Below are 14,967 nucleotides of genomic sequence, written 5' to 3'. Positions count from 1 at the left end.
AACTGTCCCTAATCTGGGGGAAGTTTAAATACAAACAATACATGGCGTTCCACTTTTACGTGTGATAGTAGCATAGCAGTTGTAAGGGTGACTGTCAGTGTTCTTACCTGTACTCATAAGAGATTACAGGGCATTGCCTCGAGGTACACAATTTCTTCAAGCTTGTTAAGGAAAAGGCTTAAACAGTGTTCTTGTTGTCTTTTCTCTCTCCTCTCTCTCTCTCTCTCCCTTCCCACCTTCCTCTCGTGTGTGTGTGCGTGTGTGTGTGTGTGTGTGTGTGTGTGTGTGTGTAAAACGAATAATGGAACAAAATGCTAATGAGAGGTAAAACTACATGTCAAGTATTTCAAGAATCTACTGTATTATAATTTAACAGGTTTGAAAATGTTTAAAATAAAAAGTTGGAAGCAAGCTATAATACTACTGGGCACATAGTAAATAATATATGTATTCATGCTTTTAAAAAATTCTTCCATATTGCTTAAGATGCCAGCCATACCCCCCCAAAAATGCTATGTCCAAACACTAATATATCCTATTTGTGTCATTTATGTATGTTTTATGATCTGCTTTCTCTCAAAGGTTTATTAGCCAACAAATCATTTTTAAAACACATTATTTTTGAATTTTATAGAGCTATAAAGAAATATGACCATATCTAGCCCCATTACTCCCCTCCATCTTCCTCCATAGCCTTCCAACATACCCCATTCCAACTTCACGCTTTTCAAATAATTCACTAAGTCCAGTTAGTAACTAGTGCATACACAGGTTTAAATATAAGCTGAAATTACTACTGAACTCTTACCTTGAAGAACCTGAAACTTATGATCATTTGAGGAATTAAGAAATCGATCTACAATTGTAATTCTGTTCTGGAGAAGCTTCTCAATCAGATCGAGTCCTTCAGGTCCCAGCAATTCAAAAAGCTTTAAAAGAAAATAACAAAATGAACTTTTACTCATTAACACCTCTTACAACAAAATGATGAGGTCAAACAAATCAGATGCAGTACACAATATTTAAAAAAGAAATCAACTTGTAAAAGAAAATTCTCTATCTACAATGGCAAAGAATGTCCAGAACCTGTATAAAGACTACTTATTATTACATACTTAAAGATCATGATTCTGTATTTAAAAACAATTATAATTTGAATATGTAACTTCATCACAGAATAAATTATTATTATTAAGTTTTCTCTGGTATAATCAATGAGATTCTAAAATTTAATTTACTTTCCAACATTTTTCTGGCTTTTACATAGACTGTATATTACTAGCTACCCAAATAGGTTAGAACATTTCAATCAATTATGATTGGTAAACAAATTTTACAGTTATTTATCGAACAAATCTGTACTCTGAAACACAGTTCAGAAAAGTTCTCATGCAAATATTACTTGCCTATGCAGAAATTGTCAAAAATCAATTTGGTTTCAGACATGGAAGAAAAACAAATGTTAGGGTTCAGAGCCTTCAACTAGCTCAATGTATAGCATGACTCTTCTAGAAAGGATTCAGGCTTCCTCAAGTATGAGCTGACATGACATACATACACTATTTCTTTTTCCAAATGTTACACTCTACACTCCCATGTTAGGAAGTTACATTAATCAAATTCTGTTATTATAGAATCCATATATAAAATCATAAGACAAAAACGTATGCTGAGTATATATGATTTATTAAATATAGTATTTTTGCTGTTTAATGAAGTTATATAAGCAAAAGGAAAATAAAACAATATGAATTATGAAGAATGATCCTGTCTTATCAAATCTAAAGGTATCAACAGTATACAAACATTTATTATATGTCAAAACTATGATTAGCAGATCTACAAGATCTGGCCTAACAAACATTTCAAATTCAAGTACTAACATTACTTGATTTTATAAAACCTAAACTTAGGAAATTTACATCTGTATATCCAAGGTTATACAGATAATAGAAAAGCAAACTTTGAAGTGATAACTCTTTGAATATGAACACAATTGGAGTATTTTACAGAAAACTATTGTGATATGCACAGACAGAGATACACTGTCCAACTAGCAGTATCAGGTAGGGTTATGTCTAAAACACAGAACTAAGAAGTGATCACTGATTTCAGGAGAGCCTGGATTACATAGCAAGGTCCCCTGGACAGAAAATAAATCAGGGTTTTTTGTTGTTGATAATGACAGCTGCTAGGACTTTTAAAACTTTATGGGCTATCTGGACATCCTGAAAATGGTTGGCATGCAAGAATAAGAAATATAACTAAATCCTCACAATAATTCTAAGTAACTGAAAGAAATACTGACATATAAAGAGCTGAAAACAGACAAATGACCAAGGAAAAATTAATGGGATACAGAGAATTAGAAGAAGGAGGCAGTTGAGCTGCAATAAACAAACATACAAATAAATAATCACACAGGATTCCTGCCACCTGATTCCAGGTCCCATATCTGCTTCTCCCAGAGATCAGGCTAGCACCCTGAACCCAGTTAACATTGCCCCCAAACCTGCCCTTGCCAGTCCAATATAACTCTAACAGTCCCAACTCTCTTTTTCACCACTTCCAGGAATGATATTTAATTTGTATTTTAATAAATAAAGTTTGCCTGAAGATCAGAACACAAAACAGCCACAATGGTCAGTCATACAGGCCAGGCAGAAGTTGCATACACTTTTAATCTCAGCAGCTACACTAGTTAGACATAGAGGTTAGGTGGTGGTGGTGCACAGCTTTAATACCAACATTAAAGAGAAATATAAACCAAGATGAGATAGGAACTAGCTCTTTCAATCTGAAGGTTTCATAGAGGTAAGAGCTCTCTAGTGGCTTGGCTGTTTTGTTTTTCTGATCTTCAGGAACAAGACAAGGCTGTCTAGCTAGAACAATAAGGCAACCAAAAGAGATTAAAAGGGAATACAAATTAGAAAGGAAGAAGTTATTACCAGGTCAAATGATAGTATACATAAGCAACCCAAAAAAAAAATTCAACCAGGAAACTCCTACAGCAGATAAACACCTTTAGTGAAGTGACTGAATATATGATTAACTGAAAAAAAAGTAGCCCTCCTATATACAAACAATAAAAGGGCTGAGAAAAAAAATTAGAGAACCAACATCCCTCACAATAGCTAAAATAATATAAAATATTTTGTATTATTCTAACCAAGCAAGCGAAGAACCTATATGGCATTAACTTCAAATCTCTGAAAACAAAAATTTCATAGGATATCAGAAGATAGATAGATCTCCCAGACTCATGAATTGGAAAGAAAATATTGTAAAATGGTACCATCTTTCCGAAAGCAATTTACGGATTCAAAGCATCCCCCATTAAAACACCAACACAATTTTTTACAGAGCTTGAAAGAACAATATTCAACTTCAAGGAAAAATCAAAAACTCAGGATAGCTAAAACCATCCTATACAATAAAAGAACTTGCAGAAGTATCACCATCCTAGATTTCAAGCTCTACTACAGAGCTATAGTAATAAAAAGACCATGTTACTGGCATAAAAGCAGACACTTGGATCAATGGAATCAAATCGAAGAGTCAGAGGTAAATCCACACACTTATGGACATCTAATTCTCAACAAAGAAGCCAAAATTATACAATGGAAGAAAGAAAGCACTTTCAAAAAATGGTATTGATCTAACTGAATGTCAGCATGTAGAAGAATGCAAATAGATCCATATCTATCACCCTGTATAAAACTCAAGTCCAAGTGAATAAAAGACCTCAAAATAAATCCTGATACACCAATCCTCACAGAACAGAAAGTTGCAAGAGCCTTGAATACATTATTGGCACAGAATAGAGCTTCCTTACTAAACCACCAATAGCATAAATATGAAGATTGACAGTTAAGAAATAGGACCTCATGAAACTAAAAACTTCTTTGTAAGGCAAAGGACACAGCAGTCTCCAGAATGGGAAAAGATCTTCACCATTCCCACATGTGGCAGAGGGTTGATCTCCAAAATAAATAAAAAAGTCAAGAATATTGACATAAAAAATAGTTCAATTTAAAAAGTGGAGTGCAGATCGAAACAGAGAGGAGCCAACCAATGACTGACCCAGCCTGTGACCCATGACAGGAGAGTGAATGCACCCCTGACACTGAAGCTGATGGCCCAGAGATCTACGATAAAACCAAATAGCCTGGGAAAAATGTCAATGTAATGATGCCTAACGATATTCTGCTATTCTCATAGATAGGCGCCTAGCTCAATAGTCATCAGAGAGACTTCATCCAGCAACTAGTGGAAAGAGATACAAAAATCCACTGCCAACATTGGGCAGACTTGGAGAATCCTGCAGAAAAGGGGAAGAAAAGATTGTAGGAGCTAGAGGGGTCAAGGAAATCATAAGAAAACGCAGAGAAACAACTAACCTAGACTCATAGGGGCTCACAGAGACTTGGAGCCTACATGGAACTGACCTCAGCCCTCTGCATAATGTGACAGTTATGTAGCTTATTCTTGTGGGACTCCTAACAGTAGGAGCGGGGACTGTCTCTGACTCTTTGGGGGCCTTTTGGGAATCTACTCCTCACTAGGTTGCCTTTTCCAGTCTTAATACAAGGGAAAGTGCTTAGTCTTACTACAACTTGATATTGTCAATATCTGGTGTAGAAGGTCCTTTTGTCCATGTGTTGCATTCATTGGCTAATGAATAAAGAAACTGCCTTGGCCTGTTGATAGGGCAGAACTTAGGTAAGCGGGGAAGACAGAACTGAATGCTGGGAGAAGGAAAGAGTCAAAGGGACGCCATAGATCCGCCTGAGACAGATGCAAGCTAACGCCACATGGCAATACACAGATTAATAGAAATGGGTTAAATTAAGATGTAAGAATTAACCAATAAGAAACTAGAGCTAAAGGGCCAAGCTGTGATTTAATTAATACAGTTGCTGTGTGGTTATTTTGGGGCTAAGCTAACCAGGCAGCCAGGACAAACAAGTGGGCCCTTCTCCTACAAATGTCCATGGGAGGCTTGTCCTTTTCTGAATAGAAATGGAGGAGTGGATGGGGGAAGAAGAGGCAAGTAGGGGGAGTAGGAATGTAAAATAAATTTTAAAAAAATTAACAAAGGATCCATGTTTGTGTCATGTTACAATAAGCAACTAGTAAGAAGCACCCTGTAAAATACCAAGAACTTACTAAGCATTCCAATATTTCTTTAGAGGTCTATAAAGAAATAGCAACTGCATAAATGTATAAGAAACACTGGGCACTAAAATCAAAAATACATTCACACAGAAAATAGTCTAGCTTTATTGGGAATGTACCAAGAAAATAAAAAAACACTTTCCAAAATATATGTGAAATGCTTACTTTGTATTAAGAATAGTAAGTATCCACCTTAGTGGAAGCTATTCATGAATACCATGAAGACTGCTTCTATGATCATAACCAACTTTCGAAGAAGAGATAAGAATGCCTTCTTATAAGATATGCTTTTAATATCTATTAATTTGCTTTTGAACAAAATATTAAAAGCTTCAACTTCTAATGTCCTCTCATGAGAAAAGAGTTTCTTAATCATTACATATTACATGAATCTAGGAACTGATGCTTTTCTTTCCAAAGCGACTGATTTTTCCTCTGAGTACTAACCGTGAAACTATCCACAGCTTTTGAGATATCTCTGATCGCATCTCTGTTGCTTTTCTTGTTTCTAATTTCCTAGATTTCATTTATGGATCAGGGAAGGCCATTCATGTATTCTGCTCTCCCCTCCAACAAACATATTTACTGAGTTTTCAGGTATACAGCCATGCAGGTGACCACAGGGACTTCACACTGTATAGCTGAGGACTCAATGACCCCACACACTCCAGTCTAAATGGCACCTGCGAGCACAAGTATCATATTACTTTACACAAAATCTAGGGCTACTAACTTAAGAAGGGAAAGAATTTGTTTTGTCTCACAATTCTAGTAGCACTATGATTTTGGCATCCAATAAAAGTAGTACATTACAAAAGGATTCCATAGGACAAGACACTGTCACCATGATGCAGATCACTGAGACAGACAGTGAGACATGTATGGGTTCCCATACTCTCCTTTAAGGGTATGTATACCTACAGACCTCCCATAGTTTTTATCTCACAACAGCATTGTCCTGGTGACACAACTGTTACCACTTGAACTTCTGGAGACACAACCCATACTCAAACTGCAGTATATTGTTCCTGACAGTGCATTCACTGTCATACAAGTAATCAAACACCCAGAAGTTTTTCCACAACCAATTGATTAAAATGTTTGCAATAGTACCTACTACATAAGTGATTAGCAATAGTTAGCAAATATATCTGCATCAAGTCAGTAGTCAGGGTGATCTTTTTACAACAAGCCCTTTCTCAGTTATATTAAAAAAGAAGAGGAGGAGGAGACATTCCAAGTACATATTAAAGGTATAATTCTTACTTATGTTCAGTGATATGCTCAGTAACAGGTAGGATAAACATCAGTAGTCTAATTATAGTGCTACATGTTCCACAATGGTGCCGTTTTTAGCCAAAGCAGAATATTAATAAGAAAACAGCTATTTGGTCAACACTACAAACCAACTAAGTCTAACAGGGTTCTATCTAACACATCATATGACAAGAGCAGAACATACTTTCTTTTCAAATATGAATTAAATGTTTCCCATGACAGGTCATATGACAAGTTCCAACATAAGCCACAAGGTATTTCAAAGAGAAATAATCCAAACTATGTTCAGTAAACATAATTAAATAAAACTAGAACTCTATAAAACAAAATCTAAAGAATTTTCAAATGTGTGATAAACAGTAATAAGCAATTGGTCAAAAAAGTTATGAAAATATAAACATACACTTCAGAATGCAAATACAAGTAAGATACCTGGAGGTAGGTATTATCAAGTACACAGGATTGAAAAAGTCAAAGAGTAAATGCATAGCAAATTTTATTTAATGTAGTTAAAACAGGACTTAAAAGGAAATTTATGGCCATACATTCCCTTTTAAAAGCACCCAAGTCAAGAATTTCATTTTCAACCTTAAGACACCAGAAAAAGAAAATAAAAGCACTGAACAAAAATGAACTAGAGCACAGCAAAGCAATAGAGAGAATCGAGAAAACCAAGACACTTTAAAACTTTAGGTAGATTTAACAAAGGAGGAAAATGACTAAAATATATTTTATATGACAAAGTGTTGGAGGAGGGCGCCGATTGTTGGTTCCCAGCCACATAGCCCTGAAATAATCCCACAGAAACTGTATTAATTAAAACACTGCATTGGCTCATTAGCTCTAGCTTGTTACTGGCTAACTCTTACATATTAATTTAACCCATTTCTATTAATCTGTGCATCACCACGAAGTCATGGCCTACCAGCAAAGTTTCACCACATCTATCTCCGGGGTGGCTCCATGGCTTCTCTCTCTGACTCTGCCCTTCTTTCTCCCAGCATTCAGCTTAGTTTTCCCTTTCAACCTAAGTTCTGCCAAAGCAGTTTCTTTATTCATTAATGGTAATCGCAGCATACAGAGAGGGCCCCCAATTTAACAAAGATATAATGTCCAAAAACTAACTCAAAATCTTACTGATAATCTATATAGACTTGTACCAAAGGAAAGGATGATTAGTGACCAAACCAGTCAACACAAAGTCCAGGTTCAGAATTCTATGGTAGTAAACCAATATATGAAGAAATTAAATTCTACTCATGACTTCTACTAAATCTTTTAAAAAGGTTAACACCAGTTCTTAACAAATGTACAAAATACAAACACAAAAACATTTCTAAGCTGATTTTTTCAAAGCCAATACTAGTAATACCAAAAACCAAATGTTTAACAAGAAAACTATAGGTCAATGACTTAGAAATACAGGAACAGAATATCTATGCAATACTTTCAAAATAAACCCAATAACATATTCAAATGTTTCAACTTAGATTAAATCAATAGACAGATAACAGATGATAGACATCATGATGGACTGAAATCAATACCAGCAATACAGGGCTGACTCAACATAAAAATACCAACCAATATGATACCTTATCAATGAAATTAAAACAAACTGTGCAATTAGTTAAACAGAAGAGAAAAAGACAATTTTATTCTTTTGTAAATAAAAAATACTCCAGCAACTATAATAAAGTGAGTTCTACAGCTTCATAAAGGTAAGCTAAGAAAACTCACAGCTAACTATAGTATCATTTTATAACAGTGAAATAAGAGCTTAGACATGAAGAGCAGAAATAAGACAAGAAAGTCTCAACTCACCACTTCTATTCAATACTGTAGGGGAAGTTCTAGCCAGGGCATTTAGGCAAGAAAAAGATACAGAGGACATCTAGATAGAAAGAGAAGAAACAAAACTGTTTTATTCACAGAGGACACAGTCTTGCCTAGAGAAATACTGTGGGAACTACACTGTCTTCAAAATTTCACAAGGAAAGATCATATATAAAATTCAACTGTACTGTATCCTGTACTGAAGCTGAAAGCTAAAAAAGATATTGAGGAAGCAATTCCTTCTACAATGTCATCAAAATTTACTTAGGAATAAATTTTCTTAAAAAGGAAAACTAAGACTTTCCCACTGAAACTATAAAATACAACCTAAAATCCTAAATAAATTTACAAATCAACATCTATGAACCAGAATATATAATATTAAGATTTTAATACAACCAATATTCGTCCTTAATTTCAATACAATCTCTCCTAAAATCCCTGATGGCTTCCTTTTAGAAAATAGAGAGCAGACTCAAATTCATATGAATTTGGAAGAAACCCAGAATAGTGAAAACAATCATGAGAGGATGGTGATAAGAATAGTTTAGGTCCCTATTTCTAGACTCACAACAAAGTAATCAAAACCAAAAGTATGCCACACTGGCACAAGGATAAAGATAATGTCGAACAGAACTCAGAGTACAGAACAAACAAAGAAGACAAAACAACGACAATAAAATGCCTTCATGAATTGATTTCTAAAGAGTGTCAAGGCAAGAGAAAAAAAAGTCTTTCCATAAGCAACAACAAAATAACCAGAGAAAAGAGGGAAGAGAAGAGCAGAAAGGAGAGAGAAGGGGAAGGTCAGGAAGGAGCCCAAACTGCAAACAAAAACTAACTCAAAATGAATCAATGGACTAATTGTCTTCAAATCTAAAACTATAAAACTCTTAAAAGAAAACATAAATAATCTTCAGAGAAAGGATGCTTAAATACTACATTGAAAATAAATAAGGCAAGTCCATGCTTCTAAGAAAACATTCAAGATAGTAAAAAGACATGGAATATAATGAAAACAATATTTCAAAATACACAACTGACAAGATACTTTTGTCCACAACATATAAAGAAAGCATAATGCAGAGTAGTAAAACAAAAACACGAAGCATTTAAGTTTCTCTATGAAATACATGCCAATATCTACTAAGCATGATGACACCTAATATGACACAGCCTGAGGAAAACACAAATCAAATAATAATGGCCTACCACTTGACACCAAACAGAAAGGCTAAAAAGTGAAAACTCCAAGTATTGTTAAGTACGTGGAAAATCTGAAATCTTCATATGTTGTGCAGCCACTGTGGAAACAATTTGCTGGTTCCTTAGAAAAGAAGGCTTAAAAATACTTTAGGACTTTACAATTACACTTTGTATATATACAAGAAAAGTAAATTAAAATACAAAGAAAATATGTACATAAATGCTGTTACTCTGCATAGTCAGAAAGTAAAGATCACACAAAAGTTTATCAAATGATGAATGGATAAACAAAAGGTGGTATGCATGTGCGTACGCACACACACAAACAAAATAGAATAGTTGTAAAAGCACTGAAGTAGCACACAGCAGAAACTTTGAAGACATTCTGTTAAGCATAAGAAATCACTCAAATTGTACTGCATGATTCCTTTTATGTGAAATGTCCAAAATAGGAAAATTTCTAGGAGACAAATTGATTAGTGCATAATTAAAAGTTAAAGATGTTGGAAGTGAAATGTAAAAGGACAAAGGTCTCAGATTTCTTTTTAGATGGCTTAAAAGTAGGAAAACAAATGTTATAATTGCATGAATCTGTGCATATATGAGAACTCATGATTTATACACTTTAAATATATGAAAAATTGTGTTTATAGGCCACAATTCCTTCAAATTCTGAGAATAATTTAAATATTGCTTAAGGTTGAAAAATTCTTTGTATGAGAATTTAATTTTTCATATTATTCTTTGTACAACTTAATGGGGGGTCACCATATTTCAATATATGAATACAGTGAATGTCAATTGATATAATATAGTTTCCCATTTTACTCATTCCCTCCTTATATAATCTCTATATTCATAACATTTTTATAAAATGTTTAAATAATTATTTTGGATTATTGCTAGACACAGCCATGCCTCAAAGATCAAGGACAGTATTAAAGAACTTTATACACAAAGAGGAGAGTGGGTAGAGGGAAGGGATAACACAATGCACAACTATATCATAACCTCCAATACAACACACACATACACACATACATACACACACATACACGCGAACTATAACAGGAAACACTCTATATACAGTATGGTATACTCTTTAAATTCTCTCAAGTCTTAAATTCTGTGGAATTTTAACATGAGCTCATTTCTTCTATTTAACCCTACCAGAGCTATCCTTACATATTCTTAGTCACTCAGTTACTCAATCCAAACTGTGTTGATCACACATGGCAAATTTTAGTAAGAAATTTTTTAGACAAAAACCATTTTAGGAAACCACTAGTGTACTAGGAAACTAATTTCTAATGCAAGAACATGGAATAATGGTACAGAGTCAATCACATCTTAATAACACTCTAAAGTTCCAGTGATTGACAAGACAAACAAAAAACTATTCTGTTCTGAATACCAGGCTTTTGTAACTCCCACAGAATCTTAGCAGAGTTTTGGGATAAGCTGCTATCAGATTTAACAACAACTCAAAATTATGTTTTCCGTAACACCTGGCACATCCATCCACTCCAAGAACAGGTGCACTCCTCATTCAAAATCTGCACTATTCAAACTAACTTGTCACTGACTACTGTTTGCAAAGGGATAGTTGTCTGGATCACTGCTCGAGTTCCGGAGTCACCAAATTAAAAAGGAAAGAGGGAGAGGTTAGCTATGAGTACACAGAGAAATCTATCAAAGAAGTTTTATTAACAGAAGAATGCAGCTACCAATGAAAGACTAAACTGCAGGATCTGAGATTTAGTGAAGATATAATAAATACTGCAGTGAGAATTCTAATTGGTCTTAATAATAAAAACCAGGAGTTATATATCAGGGTACATGCTGAAAGAACAGAGAAGTAAGAGCCACCCACTAGAGAGGCCTTTTACCTCTACCAAATCCTCAGAACAAAGTGGGCAACATCCTGTCTCCATGAATCCTCAGACTGAATATGGTAAGCCAATCTCCTCATGCCTTATATGCCTCTCTCTGAGCAAGCGCGGGCGAGTGCGTGTGTGCACGTGCGCGCACACACACACGCACACACACACTTTAAATTCAAAATAAAATTCTTTTTAAAAAGAAAAACAAACTAACTAGAGAATTAGACAATTAGACCAAACTCAATCCCAATAAGGGCAGTATTAACAGTGAAGACTAAACTCCCAACCTGATTAACAGATGATAACATATAATGTCATAAAAGGAAACAAAAATTAACAGTAAACATTGATGGCCAACTCTCCTCTTCATGCTGAGATCCTGTCTGGTTCAGGATTACATAGGTCTTTGTGTACAGTTGTGCATTTTTAGTTATCCTCCCACTCTGGCCTCTTTCTAGTACCTCTTTCCCAATGATCCCTGAATCTCTGGAGCAGCGGGCATAGTATTAACAAAATTCTACATAGCAATGAGTATCCTGAATGTTATCAAAAGTAAAAGATAATCATAGATCTTACCCAATTATGAATCCTATGAGTTAAAATAACAACTGGCAAGACATGCCCAATGATAACACAAATGTCATGGGAGTAAAAAAACCACTTTCTGGCTGGACTGAAGACCTCTTCTACAGCTAAAGGCCCTATCTAGTACTATTACTGAGCAAAGAACCTATGGCTAGAAAGATCATAGATGCTAAGAGAGAATCTCCAATCATTATTCTGTTAAATGGACAAAGAATTAAGCCAACTCCTAATGACCTATCAATATGCACAAAGACTAAGGCATCTCTCGACCTTCAATAGAAAAGCTTCTCTTTGCAGCTGATGATAGTCTACGTAGAGACCCACAACTGGACAACATACAGAGAGCAAGAAACTATAGAATTTCCTCAAAATTGTTATTTATTATATGTAAACTAGAAGGAAATGGTGTATTGTTAAATATAACATTACAAAACCAATGTTCTAAAAGTTCCTAAATAATAGGAGTCAATCTAAGAAATATTAGGGATAAGTATATTAAAACCTTACAATCATTCTTTTAAAAAAAACACATGCACAAAAGTTTCATCTGTAGCTAAATAAAAACTGTGATCTCACAAATTCTAGAAAAGTGTGGAAAGGTAGACGGCTACATTTTTATTTAATCAACGTATTTCTAACACTTCACTTAAAAAGCTGAAGTGACGAAACACTTGAAGTTCTGAGCTAAATTTCATCTATACTTTTAAAGAGAGTCCCAATGAGCAAAATAAAGCATATCAGCACAAAAGCTGAACCAGGACCAAAGAGCTTGTTTACAAGCAATGCTCTGAGAAGAAAGTGGAGTAGTTTTCAATCTAACAGAAAGAATACAGGTAGACTATAATGAGACAACCCATTTAACTGAAAAGTACTTGAAGAGCTCTTTTAGAAAATAGTGAAACAGGCATACATATATAATATTCCAATGAAAAAAATGTGAGCAAATAAGTATGAATAACCACAACAAAGTAATAACTGAGCAAACATTAGAAAAATACAACAGACTAGCTGTATTTCAATAAGTAACAAATCTATTAAAATAATATATTTTCATTCTTATTCAAAGTAATACCACAAACTATTTAAGCTTTCTCTTTATATATAATAGGAGTGATAAATGCATAAACATGTTTTATTTATACATTCAATCTGTGGCTCTCTGTAGTGTTATTTAACTAAAATTTCTAGAACCCATTTTGTTTTAAATTTAGAAACCAGACTGCCTAAACAATTGGTGTGTGTGCATGTGTGTGTACACTTGTGTAGGACAACGGGTATACAAGACAGCCAAAGGTCACTCTCCAATATTGCTCCTAAGGAGAAATCCTACCTTTTTCCACCCTTTTCTGTCTTTTTTTAAGGACAAGGTATCTAGAACTTGCCATGCATGCTTGGCACAATGGCCAGCAAACTGTGCAAATCTCTGTTTCTGAGGCTGGAATTCAGGTTCTCTGCAATACGCACTTGAACAACTGAGCTACCTCTGCAGTCTTGGATTAACATTTTTAAAAATGAAAGTATAAGATACAGAATGCAAGGAAATACTAAGCTTCATTACTGAAAGCACTTGCAGGATAAGATTTAATGCCACTGAGTATTACCAATTCAAAATGTTTGGGACCAGAACAGGATTGACTTTACTATTTTTAGATTTGAGAGATTTTTCATATGCATGATAAAATATCTCAAGAACAGGACCAAAGTCTAAATATAAAAGTCACCTGTTTCAATACATACCTTATATATGTGGGCCAAAAGTTACTCCATACAATATTTTTAGAACATCTACATTATAACTTCACTCTATATCGTGAGGTAAACTGTGGGCTTTCCTACTCATGGTTAACATGTTGGTTATTAAAAATTTCAAATTCTAAAACAGTATAGTTTTGAGCTAGGGCTCTTCAATCAGCATTGTCTACTAGCAGTCATTCTACTTGAAGGACTCACAAATTTGAAAAAGAACAAGTTTCTGTCTCTATCAACCCCAATCCTGTTCAGTAATCAGAACATGCCACACTGCTAAATATTTCTTATTCTTCTTGAAGTCTACATTTCCTTTTATATTCTTGATATATCATTCTTTTGATATATGATCCAGCACTCTGGATACTTCCTGTCTCGTCTTTAGACTCATCCACAATTGAATGTAAGGGTCCATTCTTTAAGGGTACCTTCACTTCATCTTCCCTCATTATCTATTTACAATCAAACCTTAGCAAGTACACATTAAAACTGAAATCTATACATCTATGCACCCTGAGCTCCCTACTAAATACCCAAGTTATCCTTTCTACTTACAGGTCCTAAAGGTCTCTTAAAATGCTTCATGTGTAAAACTGTCCATATTTCTCTACCCACTTCATCCTTTCTAAGAGCTCTTTATATTCATGAATGGAACTGCTATTATTCCTACCCAACTAAACATCTTTAACACTCCCTACCCTACTTTACCCACTACATCCCTGTCACCGACCCCATTCCCAAGGTCTCTTGATTTAAGAATTAAATGCCCTTTGATGGAGGAAGGTCATTGGTTAAATAAAGAAACTGCCTTGGCCCTGATAGGACGGAAAATTAGGTAGGTGGAGTAAACAGAACAGAATGCTGGGAGGAAGAGGAAGTGAGCTCATACTTGATAGCTCTCCTCTCTGGGGCAGACACAATGAAGCTCTGACCCAGGATGGACTTAGGCTAGAATCTTCCCGGTAAGCGCACCTTCGGGTGCTACACACATTAATAGAAATGGGTAATCAAGATGTAAGAATTAGCCATTAAGAAGCTAGAGTTAATGGGCCAGGCAGTGTTTAAATGAATACAATTTGTGTGTTGTTATTTCAGGACATAAGCTAGCCAGGCGGTTGGGAGCCAGGCTGTAGGAAGAGGCCCACAGCTCCCTCAACAGCCCTTAAAGTCTTTCCTTTAAGCTCACCACTGTTTGCTGCCTAGAACACTCAGAAAGTTTTGCAAATTTAATTTTTCTAAATTTATCTTGAGCATG

General features: G+C 34.9%; 1 protein-coding gene across 2 annotated transcripts in view; it reads right to left on the bottom strand.

Annotated features, from left to right (window-relative positions):
• Window positions 1-14,967, bottom strand: part of Ascc3 (activating signal cointegrator 1 complex subunit 3) — a 307,593-nt gene that overhangs the window by 248,679 nt on the left and 43,947 nt on the right. For both annotated transcript variants that reach the window (XM_057759249.1, XM_057759259.1), the window contains exon 5: window positions 809-929. In XM_057759249.1, the coding sequence (XP_057615232.1) occupies window positions 809-929 (121 nt within the window). The remainder of the gene's footprint in view (window positions 1-808; window positions 930-14,967) is intronic.

Source organism: Chionomys nivalis, chromosome 2 (assembly GCF_950005125.1).
Source record: "Chionomys nivalis chromosome 2, mChiNiv1.1, whole genome shotgun sequence".
NCBI lineage: Eukaryota > Metazoa > Chordata > Mammalia > Rodentia > Cricetidae > Chionomys > Chionomys nivalis.
The sequence above is the reverse complement of the archived record's forward strand: the minus strand, read 5'-3'. Positions and strand labels throughout refer to the sequence as shown.